This window comes from Pteropus medius, unplaced genomic scaffold, assembly GCF_902729225.1.
Source record: "Pteropus medius unplaced genomic scaffold, Ma_sr-lr_union100, whole genome shotgun sequence".
In the NCBI taxonomy this organism is placed as follows: domain Eukaryota; kingdom Metazoa; phylum Chordata; class Mammalia; order Chiroptera; family Pteropodidae; genus Pteropus; species Pteropus medius.
The window spans coordinates 3009696-3028190 of NW_024346692.1; the positions used below are offsets into that span (position 1 = coordinate 3009696).

At 33.5% G+C, this 18495-nt stretch overlaps 1 protein-coding gene across 7 annotated transcripts in view; it reads right to left on the reverse strand.

The window, feature by feature from the left end:
• The window catches only part of EPS8 (EGFR pathway substrate 8, signaling adaptor), a 155783-nt gene that overhangs the window by 55867 nt on the left and 81421 nt on the right, over nucleotides 1-18495 (reverse strand). For 3 of the 7 annotated variants that reach the window (XM_039876434.1, XM_039876435.1, XM_039876437.1), the window contains 3 exons: nucleotides 5184-5263; nucleotides 3203-3279; nucleotides 2162-2182 (listed from right to left, as the gene is read on the reverse strand). In XM_039876434.1, coding sequence (XP_039732368.1) covers nucleotides 2162-2182; nucleotides 3203-3279; nucleotides 5184-5242 — 157 coding nt within the window. In that variant the 5' untranslated portion in view covers nucleotides 5243-5263. Of the gene's footprint in view, nucleotides 1-2161; nucleotides 2183-3202; nucleotides 3280-5183; nucleotides 5264-18495 lie in introns of those variants that run through there. The other 4 variants (XM_039876438.1, XM_039876439.1, XM_039876440.1 and 1 more) reach the window with 3 other exon arrangements.

The window sequence follows — 18495 nt, forward strand, 5'->3', positions numbered from 1 at the left end:
TTATGGTGCCAGATCTGAAAAGTGTTCTTACGAACAAGACAAGCTGCATGAAATTCTTGATACAGTGTCTAGCCTCTGGTCAGTGTGCAAAAAACAGTGGTCATTATTGTTCACACACTAAATAGGATACTCATACACCAAAGAAGTTAATATACCACCCGTGAAGGCAATTCTTGAAAATTTTATTCAACTAGTTTACTAATTATGAAAAGAGAAATTTTAAAGAAATTTTAAAGAAAAGAGAAATTTTAAAGATTTGTAACTACATTACAAATCGCTCCTTCACAAACTTTCCAGTTATAAAAAGAAAATGAAAACTTTTTAATGCAAATCAGGAGGCGAAATACTCCTAATGTTAAGTAAATGTAGTTAAACGTCAAAAAGAATTTGTTTGCTGGAAAGATTTGTTCAAACCACGCAGCTATTTCTGCATTGCCATCACATATCTATCCATTCACTCAAGAGGCATTTACTGAGAGCCTGTTAGAAGGCATGTACGTGCTCCTGCGCAATTGTGCACAGTGTGTTAGGAGCTCCTGGCAGCTTTAGCTACAAGGAGAAGGAAACATTATCTGCAACTTCAAGGAACTTAAAACTCTCTTACTTCTACATGCAATACATTGCTAAGTCTTCTTTCTTCCTTTTAAATGCCTCTTGGTTTTGCCTCTTTTTATCCCTCTCTTTATATCCTGTTTTACCTACATATTGTTCATTTTTATAACGAGACAAAATTGTCATATTTTCTTACAAGCAAGATTTTTAAAATTATGTGACATTGACAAATCACCTCACCTTAAAAAGGGGCCTCAGCTTGCTTTATATATAAAAAGAGGGAAATAAAAACTTACTGCTTAAAAGCTAAAGATTATATTTTCAAGCCCTGGATCTATGATTTTATGAAGTTGCTGCTAACACAACATAAACATTAAAATTTGTAGATAAAGCCTACCTTTTTTTCTTTTTTTGTCCCTTATTCCTTTTTTAGCTCTCTGGAAACGGACTTTTGGGACTGTGGTATTTGTGAGAGAATTAATATTCTTTCTCCTTAACAAAAGTCTTAGGACTACTATCCATCCATATGCACCAAATCTACCTTCAATACGGCTACTAGAGAGACCCAGGATGAATATGTCCCATTACTCCACTGATTAAAACACTTCAATGGCTGGTCATTCTCTGTAACCAATGTATGATTCACTGATAGGATTCATTCATATGATTCTTCCTAATATGAGCCATGTTTATTTTTCCAATCTTACTTCCCAAAGCACCACCTTGTACCCTCCAGTTAACATCAAACCATTTGCAGTTGATTAATTCATTATATTCATTCTACAAGTATTTACTGAGTATATATTAGTCACTTTGCTAAGCTTAGGTAATCCTGAAATAAACAAGATAAATATGGCCCACTTTCAAAGAACTTAGAGTCTAGGTTTAAAAGGGTTTATGCTGCTGTTTATAGCATCCTACTGCTCCCCAAATGTCTGGAGACTAAACTTTCAGAGTTCATTTCAAGGCTCAACTCTTCTGTGAAATCCTACCTGACTACCTCCCCCACCCACAGAGAAGAACGGACCAACCCACTGCACCTTATACACACTGCCGCCCAAGCTTATTTAGCTCTTTATTATGACAATGTATTTACTAGTCTGCCTCACCAAAATGGTGCATAAGCAATGACCATTTCTTATTCATCTTTGAAATGAATGAAAGAACATGTAGAGAGACTATGAAGATCAAGGCCTAGCACACAGAAGCATTTAATAAATATTTGTCTAGAAATGAGAGATCGAAGGAATTATTTTTACAAAAAAGAAAAAAATTTCCTTTTTCAGTTTCTTCAAATCATTCTCTAGATTGCAAGTGCCTTAAAGTCAGGAGCCATATGTTACTGGTCCCGTTTTGAGTACATCTTAATCATAAAATAAGTATTTGTAGATCTACAATTCACAACGAGTAAGCCATAGTAAGGATGTCACAATATAACGCTCAAGAAAAGTGAAATCAATGTGAATCAGATTAGCAAAGCCAGAGGAAAAATGTATCCATGTGTGGTACAAAATCTATTTTATCAATGTATAATTTGAGTCTTAAAGCATGGTCACAGAATATGTAGGTAGAAAAAGAATCATGAAACCTTAGAATTGTTCTTTCTTACCATTGCCAAGGTGTTGTAGATCTAAATAATGTAAAAAAAAAATAAAAATTTAAAATTAAAAAAGAATCTCAAATTTAGAAAATGCTATAGGTTCCCATAATAGATAATAAAATAACGATAACGTCAATAATAATAATAGCAATTAACCAGGCACTATTCTAAGCATTTTACATGTAAAATGTAACTCATTTAATTCTTGTATCAACCCTATAAGATAGGTCCATTATACAAATAAGCAAAAATGAGGTGCAGACAGGCAAAGTAATTTGCCCAAGATCACTCTGCTAATAAATAGTAGAACTGGATTTGAACCCAGGAAGTCTGGTTACAGAGTCTTTGCTTTTAACCACAATCATATTTTGATTTTTTATTGTTGTATGATATCAAAAAGCCATAAAAACCTTGTAAAAACAAATGCCTTCCTAAAAATATGTGGTATATTTCATGAATCCTCATCTTCTTTTTAGTAATCACTTCTATCTTATAGTTGAAGTTTAAAAAGCATTATTTATGATGTGAGACAATCTAAAGAAAACAATGGAAGTTATAGAAGGATTGGGAGAAAGTCTGCTTGTTTTGCAGTGCATAAATAAATCGTATGAGTGCTACTGGTCATTCTGTAACAGAACCCAAAAAGTTCATAAGCTAAGAGGAAAACATTGTCGAATGCCATTTCACAGTCAACTGGATGAGTCATGAAAACCAACAAGCATATCACAAGTACTTAGGTAGAAAAACCCACCTAAGGCATTGATGCCATGCAAAAGAATCCTTAGAAATCACGGAAATATATTTCATCTGTAGTAGTGCAAAAGAATCCTTAGAAATCACGGAAATATATTTCATCTGCCAGCAAGCAGAGGTCATAGCTTTGGTAGCTTTTGTAAAAATTCTTTTTAAAATAATTCTTAACCTATCATTACTTCATTACAAAGAATACAAAGCAAGGTGTGGGTTCAAACTATAACAATGAAAACATAATTTGTAAAAAAAAAGATAGCTAAAAATAGAATTATATCCCCATCAAATAAATAAACATACCATAAAGGGCCTTTGCACTTGGCTTTGAACTGTGTTCTCGGTCCATCTGGGATAAGGTGGATGATGTTCCGTAGCCACTGTAATAAAAAATAGTCATTGTGTTGGTTAAAGTGTAAAGTAAGCAATAAAAATTCAAAACTGACAATAAAAATTCCAATGCACCGTACTCACCATGTGCTTTAAACAGCAAAACTGACTTTATATTAACTAGATTTGCCAAAGTGAGCCAGATCGTGTTCTGGTGGTTGGCCAAGAAACAGAACATAAACCACACTACCTGAACGAGGACTCAGGTTGGTACAAATTGCAGCCTCCTCTCAAAGGCTAAGTTAGAACTGTACTCAAGAAGATGCACCAAGATTGAAACTATCTTAGAACACTTTAAGTTTGCCATATAGAATTGAGTGTGGACAGTGTTCTGGTTATAAAAAGTTCTCTATGATTCAAGCTATAATGGAATATATGCTACTTTCACAAGTACTTAAATACAATTAACCAAAATAACACTTTATCATTAAATTTGATCAGCTTTAACTTATATCTAGCCTCTTGTTACTAATACATTATGTGAGGTAATAACATGTTTGAATTTCTCAAAATTTTTTGTTTCTTCAGTAAACATTTATTAAGCCCTAAAACCTAGAAGAATAGTAGTATGGTGGGGGAGGGGTAGGAAAACAGGGTATTGCTAATAAAACAAGTAAAATAGTTACAATAGAATATGACATCAAGGTAAAACTAATAACTATAACATCTAGGATCAAAGAAGAGCTAACTTTTTATCAAGATGTCCCAGAACTTAGAGCCAAGATGATATTTGAGCAGAGTCTAAGCAGATGAAAGAAGCTCTTCAGACAAGTGGAGAATTAAGTGAGGAAAAGGCATGTGGAACTGGCTCAAGAACTAGCCTGGTGTGTGAGGGAAAACGTGATGTGCCTAGAACAGATAAATGGTTTGAGAAGTAGAGAAGGCAAATAGAAGGCTTAAGAATTAGTTTTTTATTCTCTAGATGTAGTAAATATGTTTATACAAGGAAATGACATTATCCAAAATTTTTTTAAAGATGATAATCCAGAAATTAATGGCACGGTAACCAGATAGAAAGGTGCTATAAAAATTCAGGTAGGAGTTACAGACCATAAATAAGGCTAGAACAGAAAGAGTAGAAGTAAGGGATAGAAACAAGAGTTCTTCAATAGAAGAAATGTCATAAATGGATATTTGTTGTAAGAAAAGGAAAAAAAGAATCAAAGGTGCAGCCAAACTTTCTGACTTGAATAACTGATGACCAAGGTAAAGATGGCGCCTGACATACTCCTGTCACTGGGTATCTCTTACTGACCAACAATAAAGAGATTTGCAATAATCTTTGTAAAAAGAAAAGGGGAAGTATAACTCTTCACCATGTGAATAGCCTGGTTCTGAGTAATGATAAGCCAACTATACACCACAATGGCTAATATAAAGTAATAATATTAACCACAATATGCAAGGCAATGGCCACTTAAAATGCTGATTTTAAGTTACACCAGGAACCATAGAGATTGTTTGGTTTGTGTGCTTGACCTTTTTGTTTGTTTGTTTTATACAATAGTAAACATCTTGATAGACTGAAGTAGATGACACTTAACTCTCCTCAAATGCCAATATTTATAAAGAACAATAATAGAAAGCTCCAGAGAAACTGTAAGCTCTGAAGTAGAGTATATACTCAACTATGGAAAGCAGCAATAACTTAAAATGCCAGAACGAAACAACTTCTATGAAGTCACTATCACTGGAGTTGCTATTACACTTAACCATCTTTTTCTTACCAGACAGTAAATTTTTCATGATAACATGTCAATGTTACAAAGAAATTAAATATTAATGATGAACAAACTATGTAAAGAAATAAAACTAATATCTTCGTTACCAATTAAAACCACCAAATCAAATCCAAAAACAAAACAACAAACTAAATATAAACCTTCCAACTTACTTCATTTGAGATGGATACATTCCAAAACCACTGGGATGATTAGAAATATGACCATTCATCGTGACTTTCACCCATATGTTCTAAAAAATGAAAGGTACAAAAATTGAAGGCAATAAAAAGGTCGAGGCACCTCAATTTTAAAGTCATTCATTCAACAAATATGTATCACTGCCAGGATGATGCTAGAAATACAAAGATAAAGCTCATTACCCTCGAAGAGCTCAGGCATGAGAAGTACAGATGGAAATATAAAGATCCAACTGACATTTAACATTAAAATACTAAAATTGTTAGCAAATTTATACGAGTGAAAAAAATCTAAAATACAGTTCTGAATCCTCTAAGTATATAGGCATAATTCTATATTCAGCCCAAACTTAGAATCGAATTGTCATTTTTATAAAATGGTACTTTATCATTTCATTATAAATGTAATATAGATTAATTCAATTTAAAAACTTGAGAAATATAGAAAAGTATACAATACATAAAAGTACAAATGGATGGACCTTGAAATAATCATACTAAGCAAAATAAGCCAGAAAGAAAAAGTTGAAAATCACATAATATCACTTATATGTGGGATATAAACCTAAAAGCAACAAAGGAACAGGACAAACAGAGACTCATGGACATGGACAATGGACTAGTGGTTACCAGAGGGTAGGGAGGCGCAGGGAAGGGAAAGGGGGAGGTAGATGGGAGAAAATTTTTTTAAAGTACAAATGGGAAAATTATCACCCTGAGTCCTATCATTTATATAGTCTATAGAGGACTACAGACTAGTGGTTACTAGTGAAATGGGGGAGGAGGGGGGTAGGTAGACGAGGTAAAAGGGATCAAATATAAGGGGGTAAGGGGAGGGTGAAGTGGGTAAAGGGGATCAAATATATGATAGCTGAAGGAAACTGAACTTTGGGTGGTAAACGCACAATAGAATATACAGATGTCAAACGATAATGTACACCTGAAAATTATATAATTGTATTAACCAATGTTACCCCAATAAACTTAATCAAAACAGTAAAAAGGAGGGAGGGAAGGAAGGAGGAGGGAGGGAGGAAGGAAGGAAGGAAGGAAGGAAAGAAAGAAAAAGGAAGGAAGGAAAGGAAGGGAGGAGGGAGGGAGGGAGGAAGGGAGGGGAGGGGAAGGGGAAGGAAGGAAGGAAGGAAGGAAGGAAGGAAGGAAGGAAGGAAGGAAGGAAGAAAAACAAAACAAACCATTTATTGGTCCTGTCATTTTCCTTCCAGTCTTTTTTCCTGCATCTATTTTTTTCCTTCCTTCCTTCCTCCTTCCCTCCCTCTCTCCCTTCCTCCCTCTCTCTTTTCTTCCAAAGAAGTTTAGACAATATCCTAAACATACATGCTTGGATACATCTCATTTTCAAAACGTGTTTATTTTCACGTTTTTACATTTCACAAGAAAAAAAAATTTAAAAAAATGACAACAGATATTTAACTCAAGAAATGTTTTGATCTGTTTCACAAATTGAACAAATTTTCTTCAAAAAGAGGAATAAGTAAAATTTCCTTATTGCCAAATCCGATGGCCTTTTCTTTCTTTATTCTCCTAGACAACACTGTTACACCTGATTTATTTCAATTCACTCCTTGGTGTTCTCTGGGTTCTGTGGCATTAAACTATTTTGGATAGTGTCATATTTTCCTGACTTTCATATATATTATATTACTATGTTTTCTCAATAACTGAGGTAGATAGGACATACCCAAAATTGATTATGACAAAGGCAAAGGGAGTAGAAGCATTAACAACTACCAAGTGACTATTATGTGTCAGAAACTATAATATGTACCGGAATTAGCAAGGTGAACAAAAGAGGCATAGTCCCAGTTTTGGGTCAATAGTCTAGTAGGGGGAAAAAAATCATTTTATGAATAAATATAAAATTAAAAATTGTTGTTATCCTCAAAAGGGGAAATTCAGGGTGATATGGAGGCCATAAAATAAGGGAACTTAATTCAGATTGAGAGGGTGTCGAAAAAGTCTACATCAAGAAATGATATTAAAGACCTAGGAACTTTACATTAATTCTTATTCTTCAGAACTCAGTTCAATCTTGGTGTCCTCAGGAAAGCTTTTGCTGACCTCACTGAATAGATAAAAACTCACTATCAGACACTCTCAACGCTATAAATAATTTTTCAAAGTACTTACTACAGTTATAATTTTTCATTTGTTTAAATTAATTACTGGCTCTTCACTAGATTATAAACTCCATAAAGATATAGACTTGTTTGACAACTGCTGTTTCTCAAGCAGTAAGAATAGAACCAGGCAGAGAACAGGTGTTCATTAACCATTTATTCAAAGAAAGAAGGAAGGTAAGTCCATGTTCCAATCTTCAAAGAGCTTACTGTATTCTTCAGGAGACAAATTAACCCAGATGAAACACATAGTAAATAAGTTTCAATGCATGTGGCTCCATTTGAAACCCACTAGAGGTTCAGAAAAAGCCCTGTCAACTGCCATAATTTTTGCAAGGGCTGGAACTTGACCTTGATCTTTAAAAATGGTTCGGATTTATAAAAAACTTATAAACACTCAGGTTTAATTCAAGCTTTCTCTATAGTCTTATCCATATTCATTTGCAGCTTAGAAGCAAACTTCTAAATTAAGAAACAAAGAAATATTGACCTTTACCCAAAGTAAGTATTACACTTACAAAATTACATTACATTTATATGAAATTCATGTACTATTTTTATTGTTGTTATTGTTTGTATTTCTTCTTCAATTTATACTTCGATACAGTAGTATACAAGCAAATCAATTCTGGGAGAAAAAAATGAAACTCTGAATCTCAGTGCTTTCCATGGTATTAATATTCCCACCATGGCCCATTTTAAGCGGTCAATGGTTTAATAACAGCATACAAAATTCCTAAATATTTCACATTGGCTCTCATAAGTCTACAGAATTCAGATAAAGCACATTAGAATTTTGGGCAGGACAGAGGACTGGAAAACATTATGAATCTAGAGCTAATGGTTAAGACATAGGCATTCACAGCTAGAAATCTGGAACTCTAATACTAGTTCTGGCACGAACAAGCCTGCATAAGTCAATTAAACCCCTGTCTCAATTTTCTCATCAGCAAAATAGGGATAATTCTTGGTCTTCCTAGCTAACAGGGCTAGGGAAAGATCAAAGAGACAGATGTATAAGATTTTTTCAAAGTTTTAAAAGAGAAGAAGAAGAAAAAAAAGAAGTACTCTCAAAACAAGCTGGTTCACTCAGAATTAAACCCTCAGGGTTTGTACTGATTTTGATAGGGTTTGTACTGATTTTGATTTGGTTTGCATTTTTAAAACCACAGTGACTGGTTTTAAAGAAAAGTGATAGCCATAGCATCTTATCTTTTTCATGTTTAAGTCTTCATGACAGTCAAATAAATGCATGGTTTGTGTTTTGATTTTAAAATAGTGATCTGTCAGAATAACAGAGCATTAGAAAAGGGAATAGAAAATGTTGATCTGCTAAAATGAATTTTAAATATAGAAACTCTTGTCATTTGGCAATCACAGTTTCACTTGTCACAGATGCTCATGTAGCAATCCAGAGGTTTTCAAATATTTAAATATGGCAGTTACAATGCACACCTTGCAAAGGAAACAATTACTTATGTTTGTTTGTTTTCCTTTAGGCTTTTAAAAGACATATCCAACTTATTTATACCTATATAGAGCATCAATTTCCTTATAAAAACACTTTTTATAAGTCATAGTTACTATAATTTTCTCTGAACTTCTACAGAAAATAATATTATTTGGCAATTGTGAAGATAAAAGTAAAATATTTGAGATCTAAATGAAGCACACCAAAAATGTTAAACATTAAAATTTTTAAAGTAAAGTGAACAGAATGTATAAAAATCACTGTAAGAAGAAATGAGGCTATAAGCTAAATCAAGAAGTTAAACATATGTTAGAAATTTTTAAGACCCCCAAATATGGATGGATGGATGAATGAACAAATAAATAAAATTTAGTCTCCTTTTTCTTTACTCTTGCTTGCACCTGGTATCAATTTTTGAACTGATAAATGAATATGTGGTCATGATTCAATGTTAGGACATAAGCTACCCAATCTAACTAACACACAATGAGTAGCTCTCTGTATTCTGAGCTGTCCTTAAAATGACTTGTTCTCTGAGAAAATGTCATAGACTTTTTTTGTTTATTTAAGGTTTTGTTTACTTGTTTGTTTGGGTTTGATGGAGTATCTTGAAGTATGTATACTTCAATTTCAACTTAATTTAATTCATGTCTTTTGGTCTAATTTACAACCAAGATGGAGGGGGAAGCAGGGCTGATTATCATCATTACTTAAGGCTTTAACTAAAGGCCACTGAAATTTAATTTTTACCAGTACTTTGTGACATTATTTACCAATGATTGTGCTTAAAACATAAAAAAAAAAGAACCTTCTGAATCATCACATTGTTTCCTGCAGTGTCTTCTAGAATAACTACTTTTCAATATCTCTTACCCATATTGTTGGTAGAGATATCACCATCCATTTCTCTCTGTCATTTGGTCTAATACTTAGAAATAAAGAAATTTGTATATGAAAAAACCTGGAAAACTAATAAGAACATTAAGCTATTACAAATAGTAATAATAATGATGTTAATAATGGTGGCTAATACTTGCAAAGGTAACACAGTAATTTCTAGGCCTATGGAAGCACAGTATTTTCTCAAGGCCAATAACAATGTAGGAGTAATTTTATGCCTTCAAATCAACACACTGTAATTACTTAATTATCTAGGTTCTTTTTTTTTTATAATTATGAGAATACTCTTAGGTTGTTTATAAGTTAGAACGTAATTTGGGAGAGTTTACATTCAAATCAGAATGTTGGTTTAACAACTTGCTGAGGAAAAATACCCATCACTAAAATTTAATAACCAACAAAAAGAAACACTTTAGCACTAATTATATTCAATATTGTGATAGATTTCATACAAAGGCCAAATACAGAGAAAAGCCATATATATCCCATTACTTCTGTTTCAGTATTTCTCGCTAATTCTTGTTACTCCGATGACATCATCATCACACATACACAGCTTGGATGTTATACATTAGAAATGACTATTATCTTGATTCAAAACATTGTTAATACTGTACTGATTTGGGAAAATATGCTGATTTTTAAAAAAAGAACTGCTATTTATCGACCCTTTACCCTGTACCAAATTATTGTGCTAAATGTTTTCTATCTATCTTATTTAATCTTCACATTAGTTTTTGAAGAAAGTACTATTTTTCATTCTAATTTTATAAATGAAGAACATTGAGCTAAAGAGACTAGGTGACATTTGTGTGTGATTTTGAAACTTAAAAATCATCTAGTGCATGGATGACTGAACAGTAATGTCCGATCTGCTTCTTGTATCAAATATAATCACAGGCACAGAACAAAAAGGGGAAAAGAAAACAACATTTAATGAGACCCCACTTCATATGACACTTTATAAACCTCACATCGTTCCGTCCTCAGAACAACCTTTTGAGATAGTTATTAGCTCATTTTGTCAGTGAGATGACACCCTCAAATAAGTTAAGTCATTTGCCTAAGTGGCAACACAAGAAGCTGGAATTTGAACTCGACCTGTCTGACTTACATCTAATTTTCTTTCCAGTAAGTAACAGTACCAGTTTGACCACTGAAAACTCTCCAAAAGTTTTTAATTCTTTTCACTCTGTGTGTTTCGACGATATTCTTTTTCAGTCAACATTTTTTCTTAAAATACTAAAAAATTGCTAGTAAAAATTGGAAGAGGATTTACTTTATGGAAAGGGATATTACAATAACAATAGTACCACTATTTTGTGGAATGGCCTTATTGCTTCATAAACATACTTTTCACTGAAGAATGTGAAAAAGGTCTCAGGTCTATAAATATCACATATTAAAATATACTTTAAATTATAATACTGAAAATGGAGTATTCAGTTAGGCTGAATTTAGCTTTAAGTAATAACTTTTCATTGGCTAAACATGTAAGTATTGATTTGCATTACTTTCTTGGGTTAATTTTTTTATCATAGTTGAGACAGTTTCTAAATATAAAAGTGGATCTACTGAGTGTTCATCCCCATGTAAATAGTATGTGATACCCACAAATTTACCTGGATCATCTGCATTTCTTTTTATTATAATTAAATACATATCAAAGGGGGAAAAAGGAAATAAGTCTCCGATTTAGCTAGAATCTTCCAACAACAATAAAAATATGTTGAGAAAGGGGATGAAATTCAGAGAGAGCAGAAACGTTTGTCTTGACCTCTCTCTATTATCAGACCCCCTATACCACTGAACATAGGGGATGGCGGTGGGGAGGTACGGTGGTTGGACCAGATCTTGAACTACATATCAGCAAGGTTTCCATTAAATTTCACACGATTGAAGAATTTTAACTAAAATCTTCATATATTTATTTATGTGTGCGTTTTCCTTCTTAAATATACTTTGTCTATACAGGCTTGAATAAAACCTATCAAAAGATATATCTTTCTAATTGTATTATTTCCATGATTAACAGTAGACTTACAGATAGCCTTCTATAATGACTCCTACAATAAAATGACTTTTAAAGGGGCATATAATTTATCAGTGGAAGTTTCTGATTTAAAAGCATCTTGTCGTATAATTAATCAGCTAAAGTAGGTTTAGGTATCTCCTCACCCCTGCCTACCGCCACCTTAAAGAGACTGCCATTCACATCGTCACATTCAGTTGAGGTCTAATTAAAACGACAGCTAAATTCTGGGTCTTTTAATTCTTTGTAATAATTTTTAAAAATTTTTGAAACATTTTAGATTTACAAAAAAGTTGTAAAGATAATACAGAAAATTCTACCCATGCCATTTCTTTATTTTTAACATCTTATATTAGCATAGTATAGTTGTCACAATTAACAAACCAATATCAATATTCTACTAACTAAAGTCAATACTTTATTCAAAGTTCCTTAGTTTTTTTTTACCTAATGTATTTTTCTTTTCCTGGATCCTATCCACAATACTACATTGCATTTAGTCTTCATGTCTCATTAGGCTACTCTAGACTGTGACCATTTCTTAGATTCTCCTTACTTTTGATGACTATGTTAGTTTCCTAGACCTGATGTACCAAATGATCACAAACTAGGTGGCTTAAAACAACGAAAATTTATTCTCTCATAGTTCTAGAGGCTAGAAGTTCAAAATCAAAGTGTAGGCTGAGTTAAACTCTCTCTGAAGCCTGTAGGGGAAGAATGTTTTCTTGCCTCCTCTAGCATCTGATGGATGCTGGTAATCTTTGGCTTTCCTTGGCTTATGGATGCATCACTCCGATCCTGCCTCTGTTTTCATGTGGCCTCCTCTGTGTGTCTATCTGTGTCCAAATTTCCTTCTTCTTATAAAGATGCCATTAAGTATCCTTGTAAGGGTACATGGAGTGGATTAGGGTTCACTCCAATTCAGTATGACCTCAATTTAACTTAATTCATCTGCAAAGACCTTTCCAAATTAGGTCACATTCATAGGGTATGGGTGGGACTTGAATATATCTTTTTAGGGGACACAATTCAACCTGTAACAATGACCTTCACAGTTTTTTGAGGAGTACTGTATTTTGATATTCTATAGGATGTCTCTCAGTTGGGATGATTTTCTCTTAATTTAGACTGGAGTACAAGTTTTGGGGAGGAAGACTGCAGAATGTGTCATTCTCATCACATCAAGAGTACATGCAATTAGCATGGTTTACCATTGTTTATGCTAACCTTGGTCACTGACTGTGGCAGCATTTGTAAGGTTTTTCCACTATAAAGTGACTTTCCTTACCACCACTATACTGGCCTCTTTGGAAGGAAGTCATTATATGCAGCCCACAATTAAGAAATAAAGAGTTATGTTCCACCTCCTTGAGGAGAGAGTATCTGCATAAAGTATTTGGAATTCTTCTGTATGTAGACTTATATATTCTCAAACATTTATTTATTCTGTTTTTTAAATTGAACTGAAAAGATGGAAAAACAAAGAAGGGTTCAGATTTATCGAAAAGAATCTCTTGATTATTCATCCCCCATAAAACACCTATTTCAGGTGGTCCAGACAAGATCTGAGTTAAGTTTAGGTTGTGTGCTGGGTATAGCAGGGAGAGGGAGAGGGAGAGAAAAGACAGAAAAGAGAGAAAAGACAGAAATCAGGACATGAGAGAGATCCCAGACCTTAACAAAATCCTTGACTAACACTACCAAAAGATGATCAGAAGTCTAAAAAGTAAACTTTGCCTAAGAAGTTCAAATCCTCCCAGAAGCAAGATGTTGAGTACAGATTCTCTAGAATATTCACTATTGGCATTTTATCCCCGGATAAGAATAAAAGTTCAACTTTTTCTGCTAATTTAGTTCTCAATTGAACACATTTCAGGGAATGACATTTTAGAACAAGAAGTAGAAAAAAATCATCCCACTTACTCTACTTCGTCCTCACTCCTCAGTAATATTTTTTCAAATACCTACATTTTGTAAATCAGCTTTAAGGGTTAGTATTCATAGACATTATATGAACCTTGGTGAAAAGGTTCCAAAATTAAACTTTGTGTCATTGACTAGTGCAAACAAAAGCCATTGAGGAAATTAGGATTTCAGATGATATATTTTTTTATTGCTAGATATCCTTTTTTCCATAGGAGTGCCAAGTGCTAAGTACAGTTCAACACATTTTACAAAGGCTATCCTGCCTGACGTAATCCAGCTGGGCGGGAAAAGAAAAATATGTTCTAAAATTATCTTTAATGAAATCGAAACTCTTGAATTCAAATTTCGTTATGACATATTAAATGACCTCTAAAAATAGTAAATCATAAAATCTTACAGGTACAATGAGAAGAGTTCTAACCCACAGATGAGCCATAACATTTTAATATTTAACTTCCCTGTTGCCACATAACTACCTTCCTTTGTACTACCTTGAGCAAAGAATTTTAAGCAGTAAATAAAATACTGCAGGTGATTCAGTTTTCATTTTCAGTACAGTTTCCTTAAGAGGATCTCAGCGGTTTCCAACCCATAAGACACATTTTTTTATAAATGGTTACTATCTACAAAGTGGGAAATATCACCTTTAAGCAACAGTTATATTGAATTTATCCCACTTTTCTAAGTCATAAATACATCTCCCTAAGGTTGCCACAAGTAAAAAATGCTTAATTTTCAAACTCTATAGGACTTTTCTAAGGAATGCAATTCTACTTAAATGAAGGTTAAAAAAGCTTTATACTGTATTATAACACACATGCTTACATCATCCCCAAAATGGTTCTCAGATATTTTATAAAAAGATGCTACTTCTCATCCCAAACTAGCCTCTTCTTCTCTGCCATACTTCTCAAATATTGGTTATTTCAATAAGAGGACACAGAGGTACCCTATCTTATCAAAAATTAGTCATTGTTTCAATTTGTCTGTTCGATTTTAGCAAGACATGGTTTTACAGATCCAGCATAATGATGACATGGGGGCAGGAGTTTGGCTCTAACAGAATACTTTGTGTACAGAGTTTATCAAGTTCAACACGTATAACTTTATAAGGCCAAGGAAAGTTCATGACTGGGCAGGTGAGGTAAAACTCTCAACTCATTCTTAACTGCTTCTTATTCCTGTTATTCTAAACTACTTAACATTTTGTTGACAAAGATAAAAATGCACTCCTTTCAAAATACCATTTTTAATTTATCTTCAAAAATAGATGCAGTCCTAAATGTGGCTAGAAAGTGATGCAACAAAGAATATCCAAAACAAGATAAAAATCAATTCTAGTCATTACCTACATTTGGCTGAATATAAAAATAATTCACTGTCAGTAGATACTCCTACAAGGAAAACAAGTCCCTGGCACCTCACCCAACTCACAGAAGACCTAGGAATAACAAAACCTCCCTTGAAAACCTTCCCATTTTCCCATTTTTAGGAAAAAAAGAAAAGGCACATTTCAGAAAAGAGCACATTACAGGCAATGTAGGAACAGCCTAGTATAAAGTTCAAGGGAAGCTAGATGAGGGGTGAGTCTAACCAAATCACCCTCAATGGACTGAACCAAAGAAGGCAAGATAAAAGATCTTTAGAAATGTATAGTATAGTGAGAGAGAGAGAGACATCAAAAGGATTGTTTACAGTACAATGTGGCAAGTAGAAAAACAGAATGAAAGGTGGGCACCTCACGCTGGGAGGGACTGACATTCTCCTCACAAAAGCCTCAGACTTCAGATTGCAATGCATGAGCTAAGCAAGCCAAGCAAGACAAGAGACAGCTTGGTACACTTAGGAAAACACCGGCAGTTCATCTACCGAAGAAAGACTTAAGAGGTAGAAAGTAATGAGGGATGAAGCTGGAGATAAAACAAGAATGCATGAAGTTACATTTATATCAAATTTCGTTAGGCCAAAATTCAGTGTTTTCTTACTGTATCTGTGCAATTGCTATTCACATATACTAAGATTACATTTCTTTTTTTGTATAACCTTTTGTCTTTAAAGTTAATAATCATTTGCCCTCAATCCTTAGTGTTCCTATGTACCTTTATTAATTTCATCCCTTTAATCTCCACTAGAGCGAAGTCTCCTTTCAATATATTTAAATACTATTACTTTTATCTTTCTGTAGGCATCTCTCCCTAACCCCCATACTATGTTCCTGTTAGGATCTGAACTGACTACTCTCTAGGCCTCCCGCACAGCTTCCATTATGGTATCTGAATTCAACACTGTCCTGCTCATTACTTTCATCTTTCTCCTGTCTTACAGCCTTGTTTCCTGAACCCCAAGTCTCCCTTGTTCATACCCTTACTTTTTTTTTTCTTTTAATCTTAGAAGAACACACACTTCAAGAACTTCCTGAGAAAGAATATAAAAAGGGTTAATTTTTGAAGCTTTACATGACTAATAATACGTTCATTCTACCTGCATAGATGAGTGTTTGCCTTGGTTTCAAATTCTCTATTGGAAATTATATTTGCCCCCAGAATTTTAAAGTCATTGTGTCTTCAGTGTTGCTGTTGAGATGGCAGGCATTCTGCTTCTCAATTTTTTGTATAAGGGCTATTTTTTTCTTTCTACAGTTCTCGAGTTTGGGGATTTTTCCCTGATGTTCTGAGTATATTGTGTGCCCTACATGTCCCTTTTCTTATTATATCTGTTCTTATTTACTGATTGCTGTGTATTCTTTGATCTTTGAGAATACAATGATAATATTTTAAAGTTTTTTTCTCCCTTCCTTGTCTCTAGGTCTATCAATTTCCTTGTTTTCTCTGGGTTTGTTTCAGTCTCTAAATTTCTTCAAATGTCTGTATACCTAATTGCCCGAATTTTGGAGATGAGTAGAAGTGGGCTGGGGGTGTCTCAGTGTTTAGTAAGTATTTCACTTAATCCTCCACCTTTGGTCTGTGCCTTGATATCCCCACTCAAGAGTTCTCCAGTTCACATTCTCCATAGAACAAACTTTCATTCTCACTGGAATGTGGGGAGGCATCAGGAATCTAAGTTTGCTTAAAACTACTACCCAATCCTCCTGTTTTCAGCCTCACCCTGACTGTTGAGCCATTCTGAGGTTCTGAAGTGAAAATCAGGTTGTTTCTCAATGTCTCTAGTTAGCAGCTTGGGTTTCAGTTTCTCAGGACTCCTAGGTCAGTTTCGATCATCTACAAGCCTTCCAGAGTCTCATTGTCTTACTGTGTTCCTGCATTTAAAAAAATCTCTTCACTGTCGTTTTATCTGGAGAAAGTGGAATAAATACATGTGCTTATTTTGCCCATTTCTGTAATATATTTCCATTGTCTAAACATTGACGAATATTTGTTTAATGAAAAACTCAGGAGAAAACTTCAAGTCACCTCTAATATGAACTTGAGAGGTTAAGTTGAACTATGAAATATTTATACTAAAAATAAAAGCACCATAACAGCTAAAGTGAAATTAACACAAAAAATGAAGGAGAGCTACCTTACATAAAGTCAGCTGATATTTTGGTAGTGAATGCTTAACTACCTATTGTTATTATAACAACAAATGCTGTTTTCCAATCCCAGAAAAGAAACAATATTATAGTGTGTAAAAATGAGGCAACATCTCCAGTTAAATCAGGCATTATTATTAATGAAAAATGCTTTAACTGTTTTTCCTGAAATTAAATCATAGCTTTAAATGCACAACAGAGTTAGGTGCTTAAAATGAGGCAATATCCCCAACTATATCAGGCATTATTATTAATAAAAATGCCTTGTTTTTCTAAAAATTAAATCAAAACTTTAAATGTGCAACAGAGGTAGGTACCTAAATGAAACCTGAAATTCATCTCAGGTTAAAAAATCACTAATTTATTCATTTTAATTATTCGAAAAAATTTTTTTTGCCAAAGAGAAGCTCATTTAAACAAATATAGCTGGGAACAAATTCTTCACGAGCTACCCTAAAACAAAAATCAGAGATATCTGTGTACTAGTCTTAAAAGTCAAGTTTCCTACATAACTAGTGTAAAACTTTCTTTTCTTGAGATGTTAACATATTTACAAAGTCATAAAAATTAAAAGAAAAAGTCTAATGGGAAAATTAAAAAAAAAATAAAATCTAGTACATTTCTTATTTAAAAGACAATAAATATAAGCTTTGATTGCAGACAGAACTCCTTTGAAAAATGTCTGCCAAATTATAATAATAGAAGTTCTCAAAAATAGCAGTAAAGTTCCTCAGAACCCTGAAATCATCCACGAACTGGGGTAAATTTAGACATGTCTCTGTTCACTACTATAAAAAAAAAATGCTAATTTATTAAGCATTTAGTATGTCAGCCACTATGCCAAGAGCTTTATGTGCATTATCTTACTTAATTTTTACCACCTTATGAGGTTATAAGAGCTTATTATCCCTGCTTTAATGAGGAATTTTGGACTTATAAAAGTTATAAGTAAAAATAACTTGGCCATGATATCTATATATCATGGCTAAGATATGACCACAAGCCATGCTTTTAACTATTATTGTATACTTTCCTTTCACTAATGATAAATCCAATATTTTGAAGTTGGCTAGGGATGTCAACCCTGATGAATTAAAAGCCGAAATGACCATTGAGGATGATTATTCAAACAAGATTCATTCAATATTACTTAGCACCAGCCAATACCAGTATTAAGTCATTAATTCATTCACTCATTTGAAAAGTATTTACTATGTAACCATTAAGTGTCCATCAGAGCTCTAGATGATCACTGTCAAAAAAAAATTTGATGGTGCAAATATACT